Below are 19,110 nucleotides of genomic sequence, written 5' to 3' on the forward strand. Positions count from 1 at the left end.
CGTCGTTAAGTAGATGGCCTTGCTGGGGGTTTGGTTCGATGCGGACTTTCACCCGCCCCTCTATAGCCCCGCCAAGCGTTGGTTGGCTGCTTGGTCTCGGTCACGTGAGGCACTTAAACCAATCCGTGCCGCGTTAGTCACAATGACAAAATCACAGACCTAGGTGTTTATATATTAGGATTGTCGGGTGGCCGCATGTCATGGGCCGCACTCCAGGGCTGTCAATGGCCCGCAATGGCCTCGCAATGAAGAACACTGCCCTAGATGTTCGATGATCCCTCGCATATCACCCTAAGCGCCTCCCCCCCACCATCCATTACCCTGTGACGTGGTAGCGCGTTCGCCGCTTGTTGCAGATGTTCACGGTCTGATTCCAATCGGCCGCCCTGGTTATTACTGCCGGTGTTTAACCACCAAAAATACCTGGCGTCTGCTTCACAGTGGGTGTTAAAAGACCCTGTGACACGATTTGCAAGAGCAGGTCAAGCGTTATGCCGCCGTCACAGTCCAAATTTGCCAAGTTCTAAAAATGGCACCAGAAATCACTCAATTGGAATTATACTTAGCATGAACCTTCTAAAAAGAGAGACTCCTTGAGGCTTACCTTGGGTAAACAAGCATAATAATATCACAATGATACAGCCGCCCCTGTTGCGTTGGTGAAAACACAGCCCTGCACACCGACTTGTGACCCAGCAGTTGCAGGCATAATAGGGTCCTACACGTTTCCTTGGAACTCTTAAGGAAGCGTTCCTCTACACTTTATTCCTAGACGAACAGAAATTGAATGCTGCCACTGTGGTGTAATAGCAGCACGCTGCACTTGCAATCCAGATGTCGTCAGTTTGAACTCCTGGCGCGGCATTTGAAACCATTGTGCAAGTTTTTTTTGTGTTAAATGCTCTGCGTCTGTCCACCCAGCAGTGTGAATGGGTAGACGATAGTTTGTCGATCAACACGTCTGATATGGCGGGGGTATAGTGTGGGCACTTCCACCTCTTCTAAGATGTCTGGCCAGCGTGGAAGAGTAGGCCAAACACCCTGTGAAGGGGTTCTCTCGAGCTATCGATGAGCACAGTTGGCTACGTACGGTGCGAAAGAAGTTCGACATACGTAGTGGAAGTCCTGGCAGCATTGGTGTGTGAGTGCAATTGCAGGGGCTGCATCTTTAGTTAGTTCATAGTTCATTTATTTGGTATAGCCCTGTGAGCCATTCGGCTCTTGAATCGGGTGCAACCGCAACAACAAAAAACATGAACAAGAAAACATCTTAAAGTGACTAGGTGACTGTGCAAACAGATAATCCAGGAAAAAACATCAAAATATTCCTGAAATAGCACCGTACACCAACGCTGTGTGCAAAAATCCCAGTGGGATGCAAGTCAAACAACAACAACAACCACAAGACAACTAACATTAAGGCCATCAGTCTAACTCCGTACTACAACAAACAAAAACATGGCCAAAACAAAAAAAAACTTTTCGAAATCACCAAAATAAAAGGCATAAATGCAATGTAACAGTGATCATAGGGACTGTGACCGAATTTTTAACAATAAACTGCATAAAGAAATTATAACACCAAAATCTAGGGCCATAATTTAGGCCACTGAATAGCAGTGGCAGCTAGGGTTGTACAACTCCTCTAGAGCAGTTTTGAGTGAAGATCTCATAGGTAGTGATTTAAGTTGCAGTTTATTGGCAATAGCATTCCAGACCCTGGGGGCATCAATAGCAAAAGCTCTTCCTCCAGTTTTTGTACGGCAATAGGGAATGTGAAGCTGGTAAATGAGCGAAGACCTGAGGTCAAATTTGTTCTTTGAAACAGAGGAGATCCAGTAGGTAGTCTGCGGAATTTTTTGTAAGTACATCGTGAATAAATAAGATCTGGTGCACAAGCCGTCGAACATTAAGAGATGTTTATCCATAAACGTGCGTTATGAGCAGAGGTGCCGGGAGTATTGTGCATGGAAATTTCTCCTTGAGAAGTGAGCAGAGCGCTGAGTAGATTTGAGTAGTTTTAACACGGGTAACACCCACAGCCAGCAGTCACTCGACCCTGCTAAGGGGCCGTCCATAAATGACGTCACGCACCGGGGGGGGGGGGTTAAGAAATGTGACGTCACATCAAATTGCGCAACTTTAAATAAATATAGACAACACGTTCTACTTAATTAAATAGACTTATTAATAAATAATCTTAGCTCTTTCGGTAAAGTCACGTTGAAGGGAAACAATAAAATAATAAAATATATATAAAACAATAAAAATTCTCACGACGTTTCGACCATAACGCAAACGGTCATCACCTGATGCTGCCATGATGACCGTTTGCGTTATGGTCGAAACGTTGTGAGAATTTTTATTGTTTTATATATTTTATTATTTTATTGTTTCCCTTCAACGTGACTTTACCGAAAGAGCTTAGAATATGAATTACTGCAGTCACGAAAGCTTTAAATCAAAATTTATTAATGTTTTCTCCTACAACATCAGGGTGCAGCGCCACATTAAATACGCACTACAATGACAATAGTTTAAAGCGATTTGAAGCATGTTTTATTTGGGGGGGGGGCAGAGCTTTGTGACGTCATATTTGAGGGGGGGGTCTGACTTATTGTTACGCCGTCTGACGAAGCGGGGGGGGGGTCAAAAATCGTCCAAAATCGCGTGACGTCATTTATGGACGACCCCTAACCCACAAGAGCTATGTGTCCTGTGGCGCTCTGTCAGTAAGGTCTTGCCAGTAAGGCTTCGCCATCCATCTGGCCTCAAGATTGTGATGTTGGGACGACGTAAGGGGGTGATGTTGCTGTATGTGATCGCAGTTGAGTAATTTTTCAGATAATTTTTCAGCATTGGGGATGTCTTGGCCGACACCTGTTTTATCGTGTGCCTTTTGTTTTGTTGATTTAAGAGGAAACCAGAGAGCCCAGAGGAAACCTGTGTGGAACAGAGGGAGAACATACAAACTCACACTCACACTCTTCAGAGCGGGGAGAATTAACAGGGGGGGGGGGGGGAACATACAAACTCCACATACGCACAAACTTCAGAACAGGGGGAGAGCGTACAAACTCCACACAAAGGCACCCGAAATTGGAATCGAAGTCAGCCCTTTTCTTGCTGTGATGTACAAGTGTCACCACTGCACCACCCCCATCCTGCCGTCCACCATCGATGACTCAATGAACTGTGATATACCATCGCAGCGCAGTAACTGACACGCGCGGGACCTTGTGGAATGGAAACGCTGCGTGCGTGCGTGCAGGCAGGCAAGGACACGTACGTGGACCCCGTGTCCGGCTACTCCGTGTTCACGAGCCGCTCTCACTTGCTGCGCGGGAAGTGCTGCGGCTCGGCCTGCAGGCACGTACGTACGCACGCACGCAGCGGGCAGTCGCACAGCACACGCACACGGTCCCACGGCGTGGGTGGGGAACCGTCTGGAACGCTCTTCCAATATGAGGAAGGCACTGGAGCTATGCACTTTCAAATCTAGATTGAAAATGCATGTCTTTAAAACTGATCCCTCTATTTAAGACCGCGAAACAGGAGGATTTCTCCACAATTCTGGCTGTCGCCTGGTGAGGCTGGTTGTAATTACCGGTGAAACGTCACAGTACTCGAATTGTAGATGTTGTGGCTATACTCCAACACACCGGTGTGCTGAACTAGTAACTAATTGGCATGTTTTGTTTACGTGACAAACCTTTACTAAATGGCTGTGTCAGGTGGCGGCGGGTTCAAGGACACGTTTATATTTACACGATCTAACCCAAAAAAAACCTCTTAATGGCTCTTTAAAACTGCTTGTTGTGTTTAGTTTGTTGTCCTTCCCCCGCACCTCCGATGAGCACGGTTGGCTACGTACGGTGCGTGAATGACGTTCAACATGCGTCTCCTCTCCGAGGGCCAGAGGCGACTCTCACATACCCCCGGTTGGGCACAGAATCAGAATCTTTATTTATTCATGGGTTCTTCACCATTACTGCAGTCTTCTACTTCTTTGGTTCTCGATGGTTAAAACTTTTGTAATGTTAATAAATGCATGGGGCTTGATGAAACAAAGTAGTTGTACTTACGTGGCCATGCTTTATTTGTGTTTTCGATGATTTACCTTCTAAACACATCTGGCCGTGTCTCGCACCCCCAGGGGGTGCGCGCACCCCAGTTGACGAACCACTGTATGCACTGGCGGAGCCAGTGGGGGGGGCGGGGGGGGTGGCACGTGCCCCCCCCTCCTCAATGATCCGATCGAAATTAGAGATTTCGATCTGATCCTTGGGGTTTATTAGTAATAAATCGGCATTTTGCGACCCCCACTGCCACTGTGTAACATATGACTACGTGCCAGGGACGCTATGAGATGATAGGACAATAGACTGAGTCCATAAATGGCCTGATGCAGCATCTGTCTCCCTCGTCTCTCCCATTTCTCCACTCCTTTTTCCCTCCGTTCCCTCTTATTCCCTCTTATTTCCCGAGCCGATGTATGCTGGTGTTTGAGTACCAACCGTGTCTAAGTGTACGTGTACGATGTACGCGGACACAGGGATGTGGTTACCCTCACGTTGACACTGGCACACGGCCGCACACGCTGAAGCGGCGTCTCCCCTGCCGTCCCAGTGCCCCTTTGAGCAGGTGAATGTCAAGGACCGGCACAAGAAGAGCACCTACAACGGCTACTTCTACACATGACGACTGGAAGATTGCGGATTGCAGTCATCTTCACCAGGGCTACTGGCAGGCGGATGGTCTGGTGTGTGGCGGCTGCTCTGTGGTGCTGCGGTGTCCAGGGGCACACGGTGATAGAAGTGTCCACAGGGGTGATGTTGAAGTTGTCGTGGCCTAATTAGGCGCATGTAGGATGTACAGTGAGGGAAAAAAGTATTTGATCCCCTGCTGATTTTGTACGTTTGCCCACTGACAAAGAAACGATCAGTCTATAATTTTAATGGTAGGTTTATTTGAACAGTGAGACAGAATAACAACAAAAAAATCCAGAAAAACGCATGTCAAAAATGTTATAAATTGATTTGCATTTTAATGAGGGAAATAAGTATTTGACCCCTCTGCAAAACATGACTTAGTACTTGGTGGCAAAACCCTTGTTGGCAATCACAGAGGTCAGACGTTTCTTGTAGTTGGCCACCAGGTTTGCACACATCTCAGGAGGGATTTTGTCCCACTTCTCTTTGCAGATCTTCTCCAAGTCATTAAGGTTTCGAGGCTGACGTTTGGCAACTCGAACCTTCAGCTCCCTCCACAGATTTTCTATGGGATTAAGGTCTGGAGACTGGCTAGGCCACTCCAGGACCTTAATGTGCTTCTTCTTGAGCCACTCCTTTGTTGCCTTGGCCGTGTGTTTTGGGTCATTGTCATGCTGGAATACCCATCCACGACCCATTTTCAATGCCCTGGCTGAGGGAATGATGTTCTTACCAAAGATTTGAAGGTACATGGCCCCGTCCATCGTCCCTTTGATGCGGTGAAGTTGTCCTGTCCCCTTAGCAGAAAAACACCCCCAAAGCATGTTTCCACCTCCATTTTGGTCTCTGACCACAACACTTTCACCCAGTTGTCCTCTGAATCATTAAGATGTTCATTGGCAAACTTCAGACGGGCATATATATGTGCTTTCTTGAGCAGGGGGACCTTGCGGGCGCTGCAGGATTTCAGTCCTTCACGGCGTAGTGTGTTACCAATTGTTTTCTTGGTGACTTTGGTCCCAGCTGCCTTGAGATCATTGACAAGATCCTCCCGTGTGGTTCTGGGCTGATTCCTCACCGTTCTCATGATCATTGCAACTCCACGAGGTGAGATCTTGCATGGAGCCCCAGGCCGAGGGAGATTGACAGTTCTTTTGTGTTTCTTCCATTTGCGAATAATCACACCAACTGTTGTCACCTCATCAAGCTGCTTTGCAATGGTCGAGTAGCCCATTCCAGCCTTGTGTAGGTCTACAATCTTGTCCCTGACATCCTTGGAGAGGTCTTTGGTCTTGACCATGGTGGAGAGTTTGGAATCTGATTGATTGATTGCTTCTGTGGACAGGTTCCTTTTAAACAGGTAACAAGCTGGGATTAGGAGCACTCCCTTTAAGAGTGTGCTCCTAATCTCAGCTCGTTACCTTTATAAAAGACACCTGGGAGCCAGAAATCTTTCTGATTGAGAGGGGGTCAAATACTTATTTCCCTCATTAAAATGCAAATCAATTTATAACATTTTTGACATGCGTTTTTCTGGATTTTGTTGTTGTTATTCTGTCTCTCACTGTTAAAATAAACCTACCATTAAAATTATAAACTGATCATTTCTTTGTCAGTGGGCAAACGTACAAAATCAGCAGGGGATCAAATACTTTTTTCCTTCACTGTACCATCTGGTATTGCGTAAGTTGTCCTAAGGGAGTGACTCAGGTTCAAGATGGTTTTGTTTAACCAGGGTGAGAACTCGAGGCCTGGAGCGACTTTCATTTTGCAAGAGTCAGCTGGATGGCCAAAGTGGCAAAAGCAGAACAAATTAAAGAGCAGAGGACAACAGTGACACCAATCGATGTCATGGCGAACTCAAGCAAATAGAAGTCGGCAAAGATCAAGCAAATATGAATTATAGTAAATAACTACGGCCAAGATAACTGCGTAACAGAAGCGATTGAGAGCGGTGCGTAAGAAAGCTTGCGTTGGTGATGTCTCTCCTCTGGCTGCTGGTGGGAGGTCCACACACAGTGGTGAGGAGTGCGAGTTGTGTGATTCCCTACCTCGTGGAAAGTGTGCTATGTAGATCCTATATAGAACAGAATTATTACGACGGTGTGAGCCTATTATTATAAAATCGAAAAATGTGTGTATTGAGTACGTACGTGTACTGCTTTGGTGATTAAACATTGCTAAACTATTCGTGCGTTTTTGTGATTTAGATAATCAAGGAAAAATGTCAAAACGGCTCTGATGGAAACCAACGTGGTTTGTGTGATGCTGTGTGGGCCTTCATCTCAAGTACCATGTCGAGGTGGGGTTTGGACCTCCCCTGCTGTCCAGTAGTGCACTCAACAACGCTGATGAGGAATGTCCTGCCAGTGGGGCCGCGCCTTGCCCTCCACCGGTGGGTCCTTCACTAATTTTCAGAGGCCACTTTCACCGAAGGAGACATCAGCAGTTCATAGTTCATTTATTTGGTATAGCCCTGTGAGCCATTCGGCTCTTGAATCGGGTGCAACTGCAACAAACAAAAACATGAACAAGAAAACATCTTAAAGTGACTAGGTGACTGTGCAAACAGATAATCCAGGAAAAAACATCAAAATATTCCTGAAATAGCACCGTACACCAACGCTGTGTGCAAAAATCCCAGTGGGATGCAAGTCAAACAACAACAACCACAAGACAACTAAGATTAAGGCCATCTAACTCCGTACTACAATAAACAAAAACATGGCCAAAACCAAAAAAAACATTTTCGCCACATTTGAAACCATTAGGGGTTTGACAGCAGCGCGATGATGATGCTGGGGGGTGTTTTCGCCCTTTGTGTATTGTCGGAGGGCCGCACGGCAGGGGCAGGACGAAAGGCTACTAGGGGCCGCCAGTGGCCCGCGGGCCTTGCAGTGAAGAACACCGCCCTGCAAGCACAAACCTTCCCATAATGCATTGTGCCGGCAACATTTTAATAATTGTACTTTTAACATAAATGCGTTTATTCATTCATCCTTTTGTTTATATGAAGGTCCTTCCATAATAGAGTTTTTTTGGGTTAGATTGCGTAAATATATAAATGTGTCGTTAAACCCGCCACCACCCGACACAACCAACGAGTAAGGGTTGTCACGTAAACAGAACGTGGCCAATTCGTCACTAGTACAGCACACCGTTTGTGTGTTGGAGAGTAAAGCCACGACATTTACAACCTGACTACGACGTTTTGCTGTCGCCTGATGGAGCTAGTTGTAATTACTGACGAAACATGATACTCAGATTTTAAATGTGGCTTGGCTCTCCAACACACCGGTGTGCTGTACTGGTGACGAATTGGCATGTCCTGTTTACGTGACAACCCTTACTAGTTAGCTGTGTCGAGTGGTGGCGGGTTTTAACGATATTTACGCGATCTAACCCAAAAAAACTTATGAATATTGGTCGCGAAAGCCTACGTGTTAAAATGAAAGTACTTACTACATACTATTAGATAACTTCATATACCTATTTAACAAATATAAAAACCTTTCACATCAAGCCCCGTGGTATTACCATGTGCTCTGAAGGGCCATTTCTCGAAATGTCGCCGATTATATTTATTTTGTCGATGGACGAGACGAGTGACAAGAATGGCAGCCCAAGGGAGAGAAGACGCACGGAGCAGGCGACCTTCGTGGAGATGGAGCGGTGAGGTCAGCCGCTTAGAGGGATTGTTGCCATCACGGGGGACCGTGGTGCATGGTGACGACTGTGGGGTGGCCCTCACCCAGAGGTATTGTGATCCGAGGACAACGCAAACCATCCGTGTGGGTGCGCGCTTGAACGACAGAGCATCTGCTCCGCCTCTTGAGTGAAGAGTCTTTGAGAGCGGAATGGGAGTTCAAAAGAAGTCACAGCTTGTTGTGAAAGAGCCCAACGAAGAAGGTCGCTGGGTTTCATCTTCCACGAAACTGCTCACGGTCCACCCTAAACCGCATCCACTTAACAAACCACGGCAGTAGATGTGGATGCCCTGATGCACAAATGGAAATTCGGCTGTTGTCATCCTGAACACACCGTAGTACAACCTGTAACGACGTAATGGCCCGATCCACAAAGATACATCACCGCGATACTCCACTCAGCTGGCTCCTGACGCGGTTGTCTGCTGGCTTGACCACCACCTGAATGTGAAATTGTAGTTGTTGCCCTGCATCGAACATCAGCAGCCATACGACAAGGAGAAGTGAGAGTCTCCAACAACCCTCCACCCCTCACCCCCCCCACCCCTCACCCCCCCCAACCCTTCACCCCCCCAACCCCTCACCCCTCCAACCCCCATCCCTCCCCCGCAACTCTGACAACCTCAGACGTCACGTGACGCTACTGTATTTAAAGGGCGATACGACGCCACGTGTGAAGCCACGTGCCGGCGTCCAACAGCTGCACTCGCATACCGTGCGTTACGATAGTGAAGTGCACTTACTACACACAACACTCCTCCTGCACACGACACTCCTACACACAACACTCCTCCTACACACTACACTGCTCCTACACACGACACTGCTCCTACACACTACACGCGACACTCCTACACACTACACTGCTCCTACACACTACACTGCTCCTACACACTACACTGCTCCTACACACTACACTGCTCCTACACACTACACTGCTCCTACACCCTACACTGCTCCTACACACTACACTGCTCCTACACACTACACTGCTCCAACTCACGACACTCCTGCACCACGCCCGTCACGGTGTTTGTGCGTTCACGTTGGGCACTCCACCAGCAGTGGATATCTCGAACAAGTCAGCCCACTTCTGCTTTGTGGGTTGGAACTCGTGCTTGCTGAAGTTCCCCACTCCCAGGAGGAAGGCCGTGTGACCGATGGGATGTTGTAGGACTTTTTTTTACGTGGAGGGTGTACAGATATGCGAGGGACTCGTACTGTGTGTATTTTTGTGTTACCGTCATGTAATCTACAATGACGCGAATTTGTATTGTGATGCACGCTATATGAATCCGGTATATTGGCAGCTTACACTGTGCTTGATGATAATGGTGGTTTTCATTGTGGTTTCGAAAGTTTAGCATTCTGATAATGATCATTAATGTTGCAAGGGTTATGAATTGCAATGTCAGAATCGGATAGATTGCGGGAAATCCGACCAAGTGCTGTGAAGCTCTTTATCACGGATGCCCAGCAATGTGCCTCAATCATTGGGGCACTAAGGACCGTGAGAATTACATCCGTGTTCTCGGGTGTTGAACGAGTGGGGTGGGATGTGGCACTGTTCAAAAGAGACTGAGATGAGAACCTCTCGCCCTTCCGGTCCCAGTAGTCTCCACGCTGCTGCACTCGCTGCACACATCCCGCGGTGGAATATTTTTTTGTGGTGTTTGTCAACCATCTGTGACCCCCCACCCACCATACGCACGGTACGAGTGAACGGTGACCGCCATGGCATGAACTAGCACGTGGTGGTTGGTGGTGGTGATAATGACGATGCTCGACGGCTTTGTGTGTGTGTGTAAGCCATCGCGTGAGCAGGCCAAGACCATCGGGCTCACTTAACCCACAAGCGGCCACCACCACCACCCGTGGTTGTCATCACAGAATTGTAACAACGAAAGAGATATCGGCAGGGCCTTCCCGTCCGTGACCTTCCCGTCCGTGACCTTCTGACACTGGTACTGTACGGCAATGAGCCTTGCTCGTGGCAGGAGGGGACTTGTGTCCACTCGCCGTGTAGCCTGCACTGTAATTGTTGCCGATATTGTTTGTTCATCGATTTGAGCACGTGCTCCAGTGTCGACAAAAGTCCCCCCTAAAGAGATTCATTTGAACGAGCCGGCTGAGCCAATCTGCCATCTCCATCACAATTGAAAGGACATTTTACTAAGGGACTGCCCGGTAAACGTGGAACGTTCGGCCATCGTTGGTCCAACAGTTCAAACCACGTGCCAAACGTTTTCCCAACGTTACTTGTTTACTAGTGGGTGTACATTTCGGCCACATTTACAGTTTTATAAGGTAGAACCTATTCCCTACTGTGCGGCGGCAGCAGCACTGACATTTCACATCTTCGTGATTATAAAGCGATCACAAAATCGGGCAAGATGAGATATAAAAAAAAATTGCGTATGCAACAAATATGCAAAAACATTTCCGATGTACACGTCATCCAAATGCCTCACAAATAGATTATAAAAAATATTGATGGGTTTTACCCTTTCTGGCAAAAAAAACAGGAGGTTTTAAGATGTTGACGACAAATACATTTCTTTTGCAAAGAATCAAGTCTGTATTAACCACACGTGTTTTATTTGTATGAACTCCCTCGCCTCGTATGCAAGAAGGTCGTGGGTTAGACGCCGACCCTGACGCCTGTTGTATATTTGGAACGTGCGCGTCTCTCCCCCTGGTCGTGTGGAGTTTTCTCCCGGGTCTTCTGGTTTTCCCCCTAAACGTTTAGAATCAACACACGTTTCGAGTATTTGGCTGCTATACATTTCCACATGATAAGCCACTTCGTTGAGCTATGATTTGTGGCCAGGGTGCTTCTGAAAAAGAGCCATATAGTTCAGTGGGCCTTACCTGGTAAAAAAAAAGTTTGGATTCTCTGTAAAGCTCTGCTTCGCTCTCCGTGCCCGGAGGAAGGGAAGGCGTCTTTCCTCCCTCCTTGCCTCTTGGTGGGCCTGTATATGTATTTCTGCTGACTTTGTACCTCGTATTTGTTCACTCTATGCTGGTAGGTGCAATCCAGAGGTTGAACACGAAATTTAACACTCTTCTGAAATTCGTTGTCCGCCAGGAAGTGTCTAACTGTGTTGTTGGCCTGACTGGTTGTGCTTCACATAATGTTTCTTTGGTTTGTTGAATTCTCGTCTCTCATCTTCTTGTTGTATTTACTTCCATGATTTGTTCTTGACACCTGATGAAGATCGCTTGTGTTGTGATCGAAACGTCGTAATTGTTTTGTTTTAATATAATTTTATTGTATTTCTACATACGAGACTTTACCGAAAAAAACAATGAGTAAGGCGTCAGCTGTTTGCTGCATGGCCTTTTGAAGAATGCTGACTAATGGCTCGCTATTAGCCTCCTGTCAATGCATCGTCGATCTATGGATTTATATTTTCCATTACGCGTCGAACTCAAGGTTTTCAACAGTAGACTTTGAAATCGGTGAAAGTTGTGCGGAGTTCTTACACTCGAGCTAATTGAGGAGGCGAGAGAGAAGGAATGCTATAAAGTATATCTTTTTTCCTTTAGGCGCTTTTGTCAATTGTTGCTGGATGAAGGCAGTTTGACCATACTTCACCAGGCTGGCCAGTGCAGGTTGAATACGTTCAGTCGATGAATTCGATGCGCATCCTCAGTGGTGTAGTGGTTGGCGCTCGCTGCGTTACGAACCCGGCAACCCGAGTTCGATTGCCACTACTGCCCAACACCGGTGACGAATGTCTGCACCGGTCCCAGGGCCTTAGGTCATCTCGACCTTAAATGAGTACCTGGTGCGGCTAGTAAGCATCAGCACTAGGGAGGCAAAGCCGACCGGGCGTGGTGTTAATCACCCACCCACCCGCCTCGGGCGCCGTGCCAGCCTTCATTGGTACCCGCGCACAGCACTGGGCCCCCAACAGTCTAGTCAAGAGGCCCTACGGGGTGGAGGGGAGGCAGCGATGAACGTTGTTGCCTGTTGAACTTCTTTCGCACCGTACGTAGCCCAGCGTTCTGATCTGTGCGTCGTTGCGGCACTTTTGTAAGATCGGTGAGAAGGAGGCAATGGCGTCTCCGCTGGGGGTCGGGGGTCCGGCGCACGAAGCCGACCAGGTGACGCTGCCCTACGCATCCGTGCAGCGCCTCGTGGGCGAGCTGGTGCCGTGCCTGCGCCTGACGGCGGGCGCACGAGACCTGCTGCGCGTGGCGTGCACGCGCTTCGTGCGCCACGTGTCCAGCGAGGCGAACACGGCGTGCGCGCATGCGCAGCGCAAGACCATCTCCCCTGAGCACGTCATCCAGGGTACACACGTCTCCAGCACTGGAGCACTGTGTGTGTGTGAGTGTAACACTGGAGCACTGTGTGTGTGTGTAACACTGGAGCACTGTGTGTGTGTGACACTGGAGCACTGTGTGTGTGTGAGTGTAACACTGGAGCACTGTGTGTGTGTGTAACACTGGAGCACTGTGTGTGTGTAACACTGGAGCACAGTGTGTGTGTGTAACACTGGAGCACTGTGTGTGTGTGTGTAACACTGGAGCACTGTGTGTGATTGTAACACTGGAGCACTGTGTGTGTGTGTAACACTGGAGCACTGTGTGTGTGTGTGACACTGGAGCACTGTGTGTGTGTGAGTGTAACACTGGAGCACTGTGTGTGTGTGTAACACTGGAGCACTGTGTGTGTGTAACACTGGAGCACAGTGTGTGTGTGTAACACTGGAGCACTGTGTGTGTGTGTGTAACACTGGAGCACTGTGTGTGTGTGTAACACTGGAGCACTGTGTGTGTGTGTGTGTAACACTGGAGCACTGTGTGTGTGTATAACACTGGAGCACTGTGTGTGTGTATAACACTGGAGCACTGTGTGTGTGTGTAACACTGGAGCACTGTGTGTGTGTGTGTGTAACACTGGAGCACTGTGTGTGAGTGTAACACTGGGGCACTGTGTGTGTGTAACACTGGAGCACTGTGTGTGTGTGTGTAACACTGGAGCACTGTGTGTGTGTAACACTGGAGCACTGTGTGTGAGTGTAACACTGGAGCACTGTGTGTGTGTGTAACACTGGGGCACTGTGTGTGTGTAACACTGGAGCACTGTGTGTGTGAGTGTAACACTGGGGCACTGTGTGTGTGTGTGTAACACTGGAGCACTGTGTGTGTGTAACACTGGAGCACTGTGTGTGTGTGTAACACTGGAGCACTGTGTGTGTGTATAACACTGGAGCACTGTGTGTGTGTATAACACTGGAGCACTGTGTGTGTGTGTAACACTGGAGCACTGTGTGTGTGTGTGTGTAACACTGGAGCACTGTGTGTGAGTGTAACACTGGGGCACTGTGTGTGTGTAACACTGGAGCACTGTGTGTGTGAGTGTAACACTGGGGCACTGTGTGTGTGTGTGTAACACTGGAGCACTGTGTGTGTGTAACACTGGAGCACTGTGTGTGAGTGTAACACTGGAGCACTGTGTGTGTGTGTAACACTGGAGCACTGTGTGTGTGTGTAACACTGGAGCACTGTGTGTGTGTGTAACACTGGAGCACTGTGTGTGTGTGTGTAACACTGGAGCACTGTGTGTGTGTGTGTAACACTGGAGCACTGTGTGTGTGTATAACACTGGAGCACTGTGTGTGTGTGTAACACTGGAGCACTGTGTGTGTGTGTGTGTAACACTGGAGCACTGTGTGTGAGTGTAACACTGGGGCACTGTGTGTGTGTAACACTGGAGCACTGTGTGTGTGAGTGTAACACTGGGGCACTGTGTGTGTGTAACACTGGAGCACTGTGTGTGTGTAACACTGGAGCACTGTGTGTGTGTGTAACACTGGAGCACTGTGTGTGTGTGTAACACTGGAGCACTGTGTGTGTGTGTAACACTGGAGCACTGTGTGTGTGTGTAACACTGGAACACTGTGTGTGTGTGTAACACTGGAGCACTGTGTGTGTGTGTGTAACACTGGAGCACTGTGTGTGTGTGTGTAACACTGGAGCACTGTGTGTGTGTGTGTAACACTGGAGCACTGTGTGTGTGTGTGTGTAACACTGGAGCACTGTGTGTGTAACACTGGAGCACTGTGTGTGTGTGTAACACTGGAGCACTTTGTGTGTGTATGTAACACTGGAGCACTGTGTGTGTGTGAGTGTAACACTGGAGCACTGTGTGTGTGTAAAACACTGGAGCACTGTGTGTGTGTGTGTGTAACACTGACTGGGCACTGTATGTGTGTGTAACACTGGAGCACTGTGTGTGTGTAACACTGGAGCACTGTGTGTGTAACACTGGGGAGCGGCAGTGCAGTGGTTAGCGCACTCCGGTACGAATCCCCCGACCCGGATATCTGAACCGGTCCTCATCCTTCCCTAGGTCAACTCGGCCTTAAATCGGCACTGGGGAGGAAAAAAACGGCGGAAATGTTGTTGTCCACTCGACCTCTCGGGTGCCACGCCGCTTGCCCCGACCAGTCTGTTGAGGCTGCACGGGGTCGAGTCTCTGTCTTGACGCGAGAGCGGCGTGTGCGCGTGCGTCCGTCTAGCACTGGAGCGCCTGGGTCTGGCAGGCAGCATGGGCGAGCTGCGCGCGTGTCACGCCGAGTTCCGTGCGCTGGCGCTGTCTCACCGCCGCCGCGCCACCCGTCGCCTCGAGGCGCTTGGTGTGCCGGAGCCGGAGCTGCTGCGCCAGCAGCAGGCGCTCATTGAGCAGGCGAGGCGCGAGCTGTTACCCCCCACACCCCCTCCCCCCCGGACCCTTTCCCCCGCAACGCGCGTGCAGTCCCATCACCGTCGTTTACGCTCGAGTATTTAGCACGTTGTGCCGAGTGGCACTCCGTCGCGTGCACAATGCGCGTGATGCTACTGTGCGAGGAGGTACACTAATAAAGCAAACGAGAAGCAACCCCCTCTGTTTTATTAGCAGCGTCATGGCGCTCACGTTGGCGTGAATGCGGTCGTGTTAGCATGGAGCTGCATGTGCAACACGAGTGTGTGTGCTAACCCTTTCCCGTTCCGAGGCGACTGCAGGTTGCAGGCTGGGATGTCCCGTTCACTGATAAATCTCGGAACGCGTAAGCGGTCAGCTTTAATTTTATTTGGAGAGGCAGCGTAGCGCCGTTGTTTTTCAAGACATTGTACTCACCGTAGAGAACTGTAGCGACTTGACCGCACTCTACTATCGCTGGCGCCAAACTGTGCCACACGCCCTCCCGCATGGCCTTGTGGAAGCTTCGATACCGATAAAAGTTCTTTCATCTTCGTTTTTCTTCTGGGTACGTACATGATGACGTACTTGTACGCCATCGGAATGGGCAAGCGGCTGACGCCGTTATCACAGCACCAGGAGCACAGAACTCTCCTTTAGCCGCAAATGCTCATGTTTCAGAATGTTGTGATCAAAACAGCAAACGTTAACGGTGTAAAGGAGTACACGGCAAAGTGGAACCGTGCTCTTTATGAAGCCAACCCACACCACGATGCTTCGAGCAAGCAGAATCGCAAAGGCACATTTAGTCCTCAGACCTAAGAGTTCTCAACCCATTCCTCTCTCCTGACAAAATGCCACTTGAATCTCCCCAAGGGGTTTTGTTTTAGCGGACCCCAGTTTTACCCAGGGTTTTGTACTCTTCACCTTCCCTGGCAAATCAAAAGGTGAGCGGCCTCGCACTACGCAAATCGGGGCAAACGCTCGTTGCAAGCTCGTGTAAATCTGGCGCTCCGCAAGCCCCTGTCCGTGACAGCGGGCGATGGGGAAAATGCTCCACATTCAAATGATCAGTCGTTAACCTGTCGTGGGCTGGAGTGTTCTCATTATTGATCAATTGGGTAAGGTTTGTGTGAGCGATTTATATGCAGCTCACATTTGTCTACTCAAAATTCGCCGTATGCGGTTTGAATTTACTCATATGCGGCTATGCGGTCGGACGTGGTACAACATTGTGTGCACTGAATGTGCTACCCAGCAGGCTATGCGGTCGGACGTGGTACAACATTGTGTGGACTGAATGTGCTACCCAAGCGGGCTATGCGGTCAGACGTGGTACAACATTGTGTTGACTGTGCGCTACTCAGCAGGCTATGCAGTTGGATGTGGGACAACATTGTGTGCTCTATGTACTGTGTGTACCATATTCTACTACTCTGCACGCAGCGGTCATCGTGCGGTTTCGCTTTGTGCGCCGTTTTATTGGAACGCATTTACCGGATGAAGCGACGGAAGCCTGCACTCGGGTACTGGGCGGTTCTGGCTGGGTGGCGTTGCGTCTTGGCACCCTATTCACAATTAGAACGGCATGAGTTTAAATCTCAGCTGAGGGTAAATTCAGCCAATCATCCCTCTGGGAGTTAATGCATTCAGTGATTCTTCGTGTTTTTTCGTGAGAATTCAAGGTGGTTGTTATCCAGCGGGCTGGTCCATACCGTATACCTGGTAAACATGGAACATTGGGCTGACGTTTGGCGATCGTTTGTCCAACAGTTCCAACCACATGCCAATGTTTTCCCATCGTTAATATTTACTGGGTGAATGACATTTTCCCTGCCAGCTCAGGACCGCCAATGAGTTGGATGAGCTGTGTACAGACGTGTTTTTAAGGTTTTTTTTTAAAATAATCCTTGGAACATTGATTTATAATCCCTGGAACATTGATGCAACACGTACATTGACCTTCAAGTTGACCATGCATAATGATAATTGTTTGAGCAAGGTCAGTTAATCCAATGCAGGCCATGGACTTGTGCGTGCCTGAGTGTGCTCATGCCATGGACTCGTGTGTATGTTGAACTTCTTTCGCACCGTACATAGCCAACCGTGCTAATTGGAGGTGCAGGGAACTTGTGTGTGTGCCTGTGTGTGTGTGTGTGTGTGCGCGCAAACCACGGACACGTGCGTGCCTGCGTGTGTACAAGCTACGGACTCCTGCCTGTCTGCGTGTGTGAGTGTCTTTGTGTGTTTGCGTGTGTGCGTGTTCGTGCGTGTGTTTACGTGTCTGAGTGTCTGCGTTTGTACGTGTCTCCGTGTGTGTGTGTCTTTGTCTCTGTGTGTGCGTGTTCGTATGTGTGTGTTTGCGTGTGTGCATATGTACGTTGTGTCTGCGTGTGTGCGTGTCTGAGTGTCTGCGTGTGTGCGAGTGTCTTTGTCGTGTGTCTGTCTGTGTGTGTGTGTGCGCGCAGGCCCGGCAAGAGCAGACAGAGGTGGCTCAGCGCGACTGGCTGCAGATCCAGCGCGCCGCCGAGCAGGCCCAGCGCAGCTCCACCGCGGACAGCCCCGGCGAGTCCTCGGGGACCGAATACGTCATCGACGAGGACGACGATGATGACATCACAGACGACTAGACTGTGATGCCATCATTGTGAGCGAGGGAACTGGGCGGAAGACGCGCAGCGGCTGCGTGATGCCGAGTCGTTTTTGTTGTTGTTAATTTGGTTAGTGATAGCGTTCGAACGTCTGACCAGGACGTGACGGTCCGCACGGTGGTGGTTTTCTCGTGCAACGCAGCGCGACGCGATCGTTTGCAAATTACCCGTAGGGAATTTAACCGTCGGATAATTGCAAAGCAGCCCATCGGTGTGAGGCAAGTGTGTGACGTTCACTCAATACACGCAAGTGTCTCTCGTGAAGCAAGACTCGGCGAAACAATAGCGTGCAGTCGAGCAAGTACAGACGACACGGGTGCCTAGATATTGAGCACCGGTAGGATGGTCTAAACATGACAAACAGTAAAAGCTTAACACTCATTCGTGATGATCAATGAAATCGCACGTGGGGGGGGGGGGGGGGTAAATTGTCACATGCTTACCGTTTACTAGGTGATTAGTCACGAACCGTTCGCTGAACAAGCACTAAGAGACCGGCGCACGCATGCCTGTAGACAGATGGGGGTGTGTATGTATGTATGTAAAAAAAGTAATAAATGAAAACCCACAAATAAATAGAAATCTATGGGGAAAAAACCCTACGTGTTTCTTGTGCAGGCGTCTTGCTTGAGTGACCCGATGGAGTGGCGCCACCCCAAATGTGTTGGCTTCCCTCTGGATTACATCTAAGTGACGTGCAAGTCAACGTTTGTGAAATATCCACAAAGGCCAAGTTGGGATTCCAATGGCAGTCCCCCGTTCAGTGAGTTTCCCCTCTCTCCGATACATCAATCGGAGCGTTCACGCAGCTTCTGGCAGCGGTCCTGGAAGTTTTCAGCAGGAGCGTTCCTACTGCATTGTTGCCTTTACTTTCACGCCTTCTGTCTTCACCGTCGCTTGTTCGGGGAGAGCGTGTTGCTCAGTGCGTCTTCTGCCTAGGCCACTTGTGTAAATTCAAGCCGAGAACGGTCGTGGGGCGTGCGTTTTTAGTCCGGCAGTGCGGAGGCAGCGACGGTTGGTGGATCGCGCGTGTTGAGAAACTCTCTGACGTTCGTTACGTTCAAGATGAGACTTAAAAACAAGACTTGTTGAGCAGGGTCCTATGTTGGGATGTTTGGCCAATTCCATGCAAGGCCGTTTGGCAGGAAACCAGAGCACTTGGAGAATGTGCATGCATGCATGTTGAGAACACTCGGAGCTCAACCCAAATTGACTCCTCGATACATTGCCGTGTTTCCATCACTAGACTACAGCAGGTGTTCCAGCAAAAGAGACGGGGGAAAGTTTTGCATTCATAGGCAAATATTTGTCATTAAAATTTTAGTGTTGGACAAGCGCTATTATCA

At 49.2% G+C, this 19,110-nt stretch overlaps 2 protein-coding genes across 4 annotated transcripts in view; one reads left to right on the forward strand and one right to left on the reverse strand.

The window, feature by feature from the left end:
- The window catches only part of LOC116938952 (ecotropic viral integration site 5 protein homolog), a 583,027-nt gene that overhangs the window by 483,402 nt on the left and 80,515 nt on the right, over positions 1-19,110 (reverse strand). The window lies entirely within an intron of this gene.
- Positions 9,021-18,359, forward strand: LOC142913668 (protein Dr1-like). Of its 3 annotated transcripts, none has more exons than XM_076061012.1 (5): positions 9,021-9,519; positions 10,229-10,383; positions 12,464-12,719; positions 14,953-15,119; positions 17,582-18,359. In XM_076061012.1, exons 3-5 carry the CDS (start codon positions 12,482-12,484, stop codon positions 17,741-17,743), a joined length of 567 nt encoding a protein of 188 aa, XP_075917127.1. In that variant the 5' UTR covers positions 9,021-9,519; positions 10,229-10,383; positions 12,464-12,481; the 3' UTR covers positions 17,744-18,359. The 3 variants fall into 3 exon arrangements, with proteins under 3 accessions (XP_075917127.1, XP_075917129.1, XP_075917128.1); XM_076061014.1 differs by having other exon boundaries at positions 9,025-9,134; positions 10,244-10,383; XM_076061013.1 differs by lacking the exon at positions 9,021-9,519 and having other exon boundaries at positions 9,564-10,383.

The sequence above is a fragment of the Petromyzon marinus genome, chromosome 5 (genome assembly GCF_048934315.1).
Source record: "Petromyzon marinus isolate PM22_M1 ecotype Great Lakes invasive population chromosome 5, UKy_Petmar_22M1.pri1.0, whole genome shotgun sequence".
Taxonomy (NCBI): domain Eukaryota; kingdom Metazoa; phylum Chordata; class Hyperoartia; order Petromyzontiformes; family Petromyzontidae; genus Petromyzon; species Petromyzon marinus.

Coding starts and splice junctions, on each gene's coding strand:
- LOC142913668 (XM_076061012.1), top strand. CDS start 12,482: ATGGCGTCTCCGCTGGGGGTCGGGGGTCCGGCGCACGAAGCCGACCAG. Junction 12,720..14,952: donor CCCTGAGCACGTCATCCAGG/GTACACACGTCT, acceptor GCGTCCGTCTAG/CACTGGAGCGCCTGGGTCTG. Junction 15,120..17,581: donor AGCAGGCGCTCATTGAGCAG/GCGAGGCGCGAG, acceptor GTGTGCGCGCAG/GCCCGGCAAGAGCAGACAGA.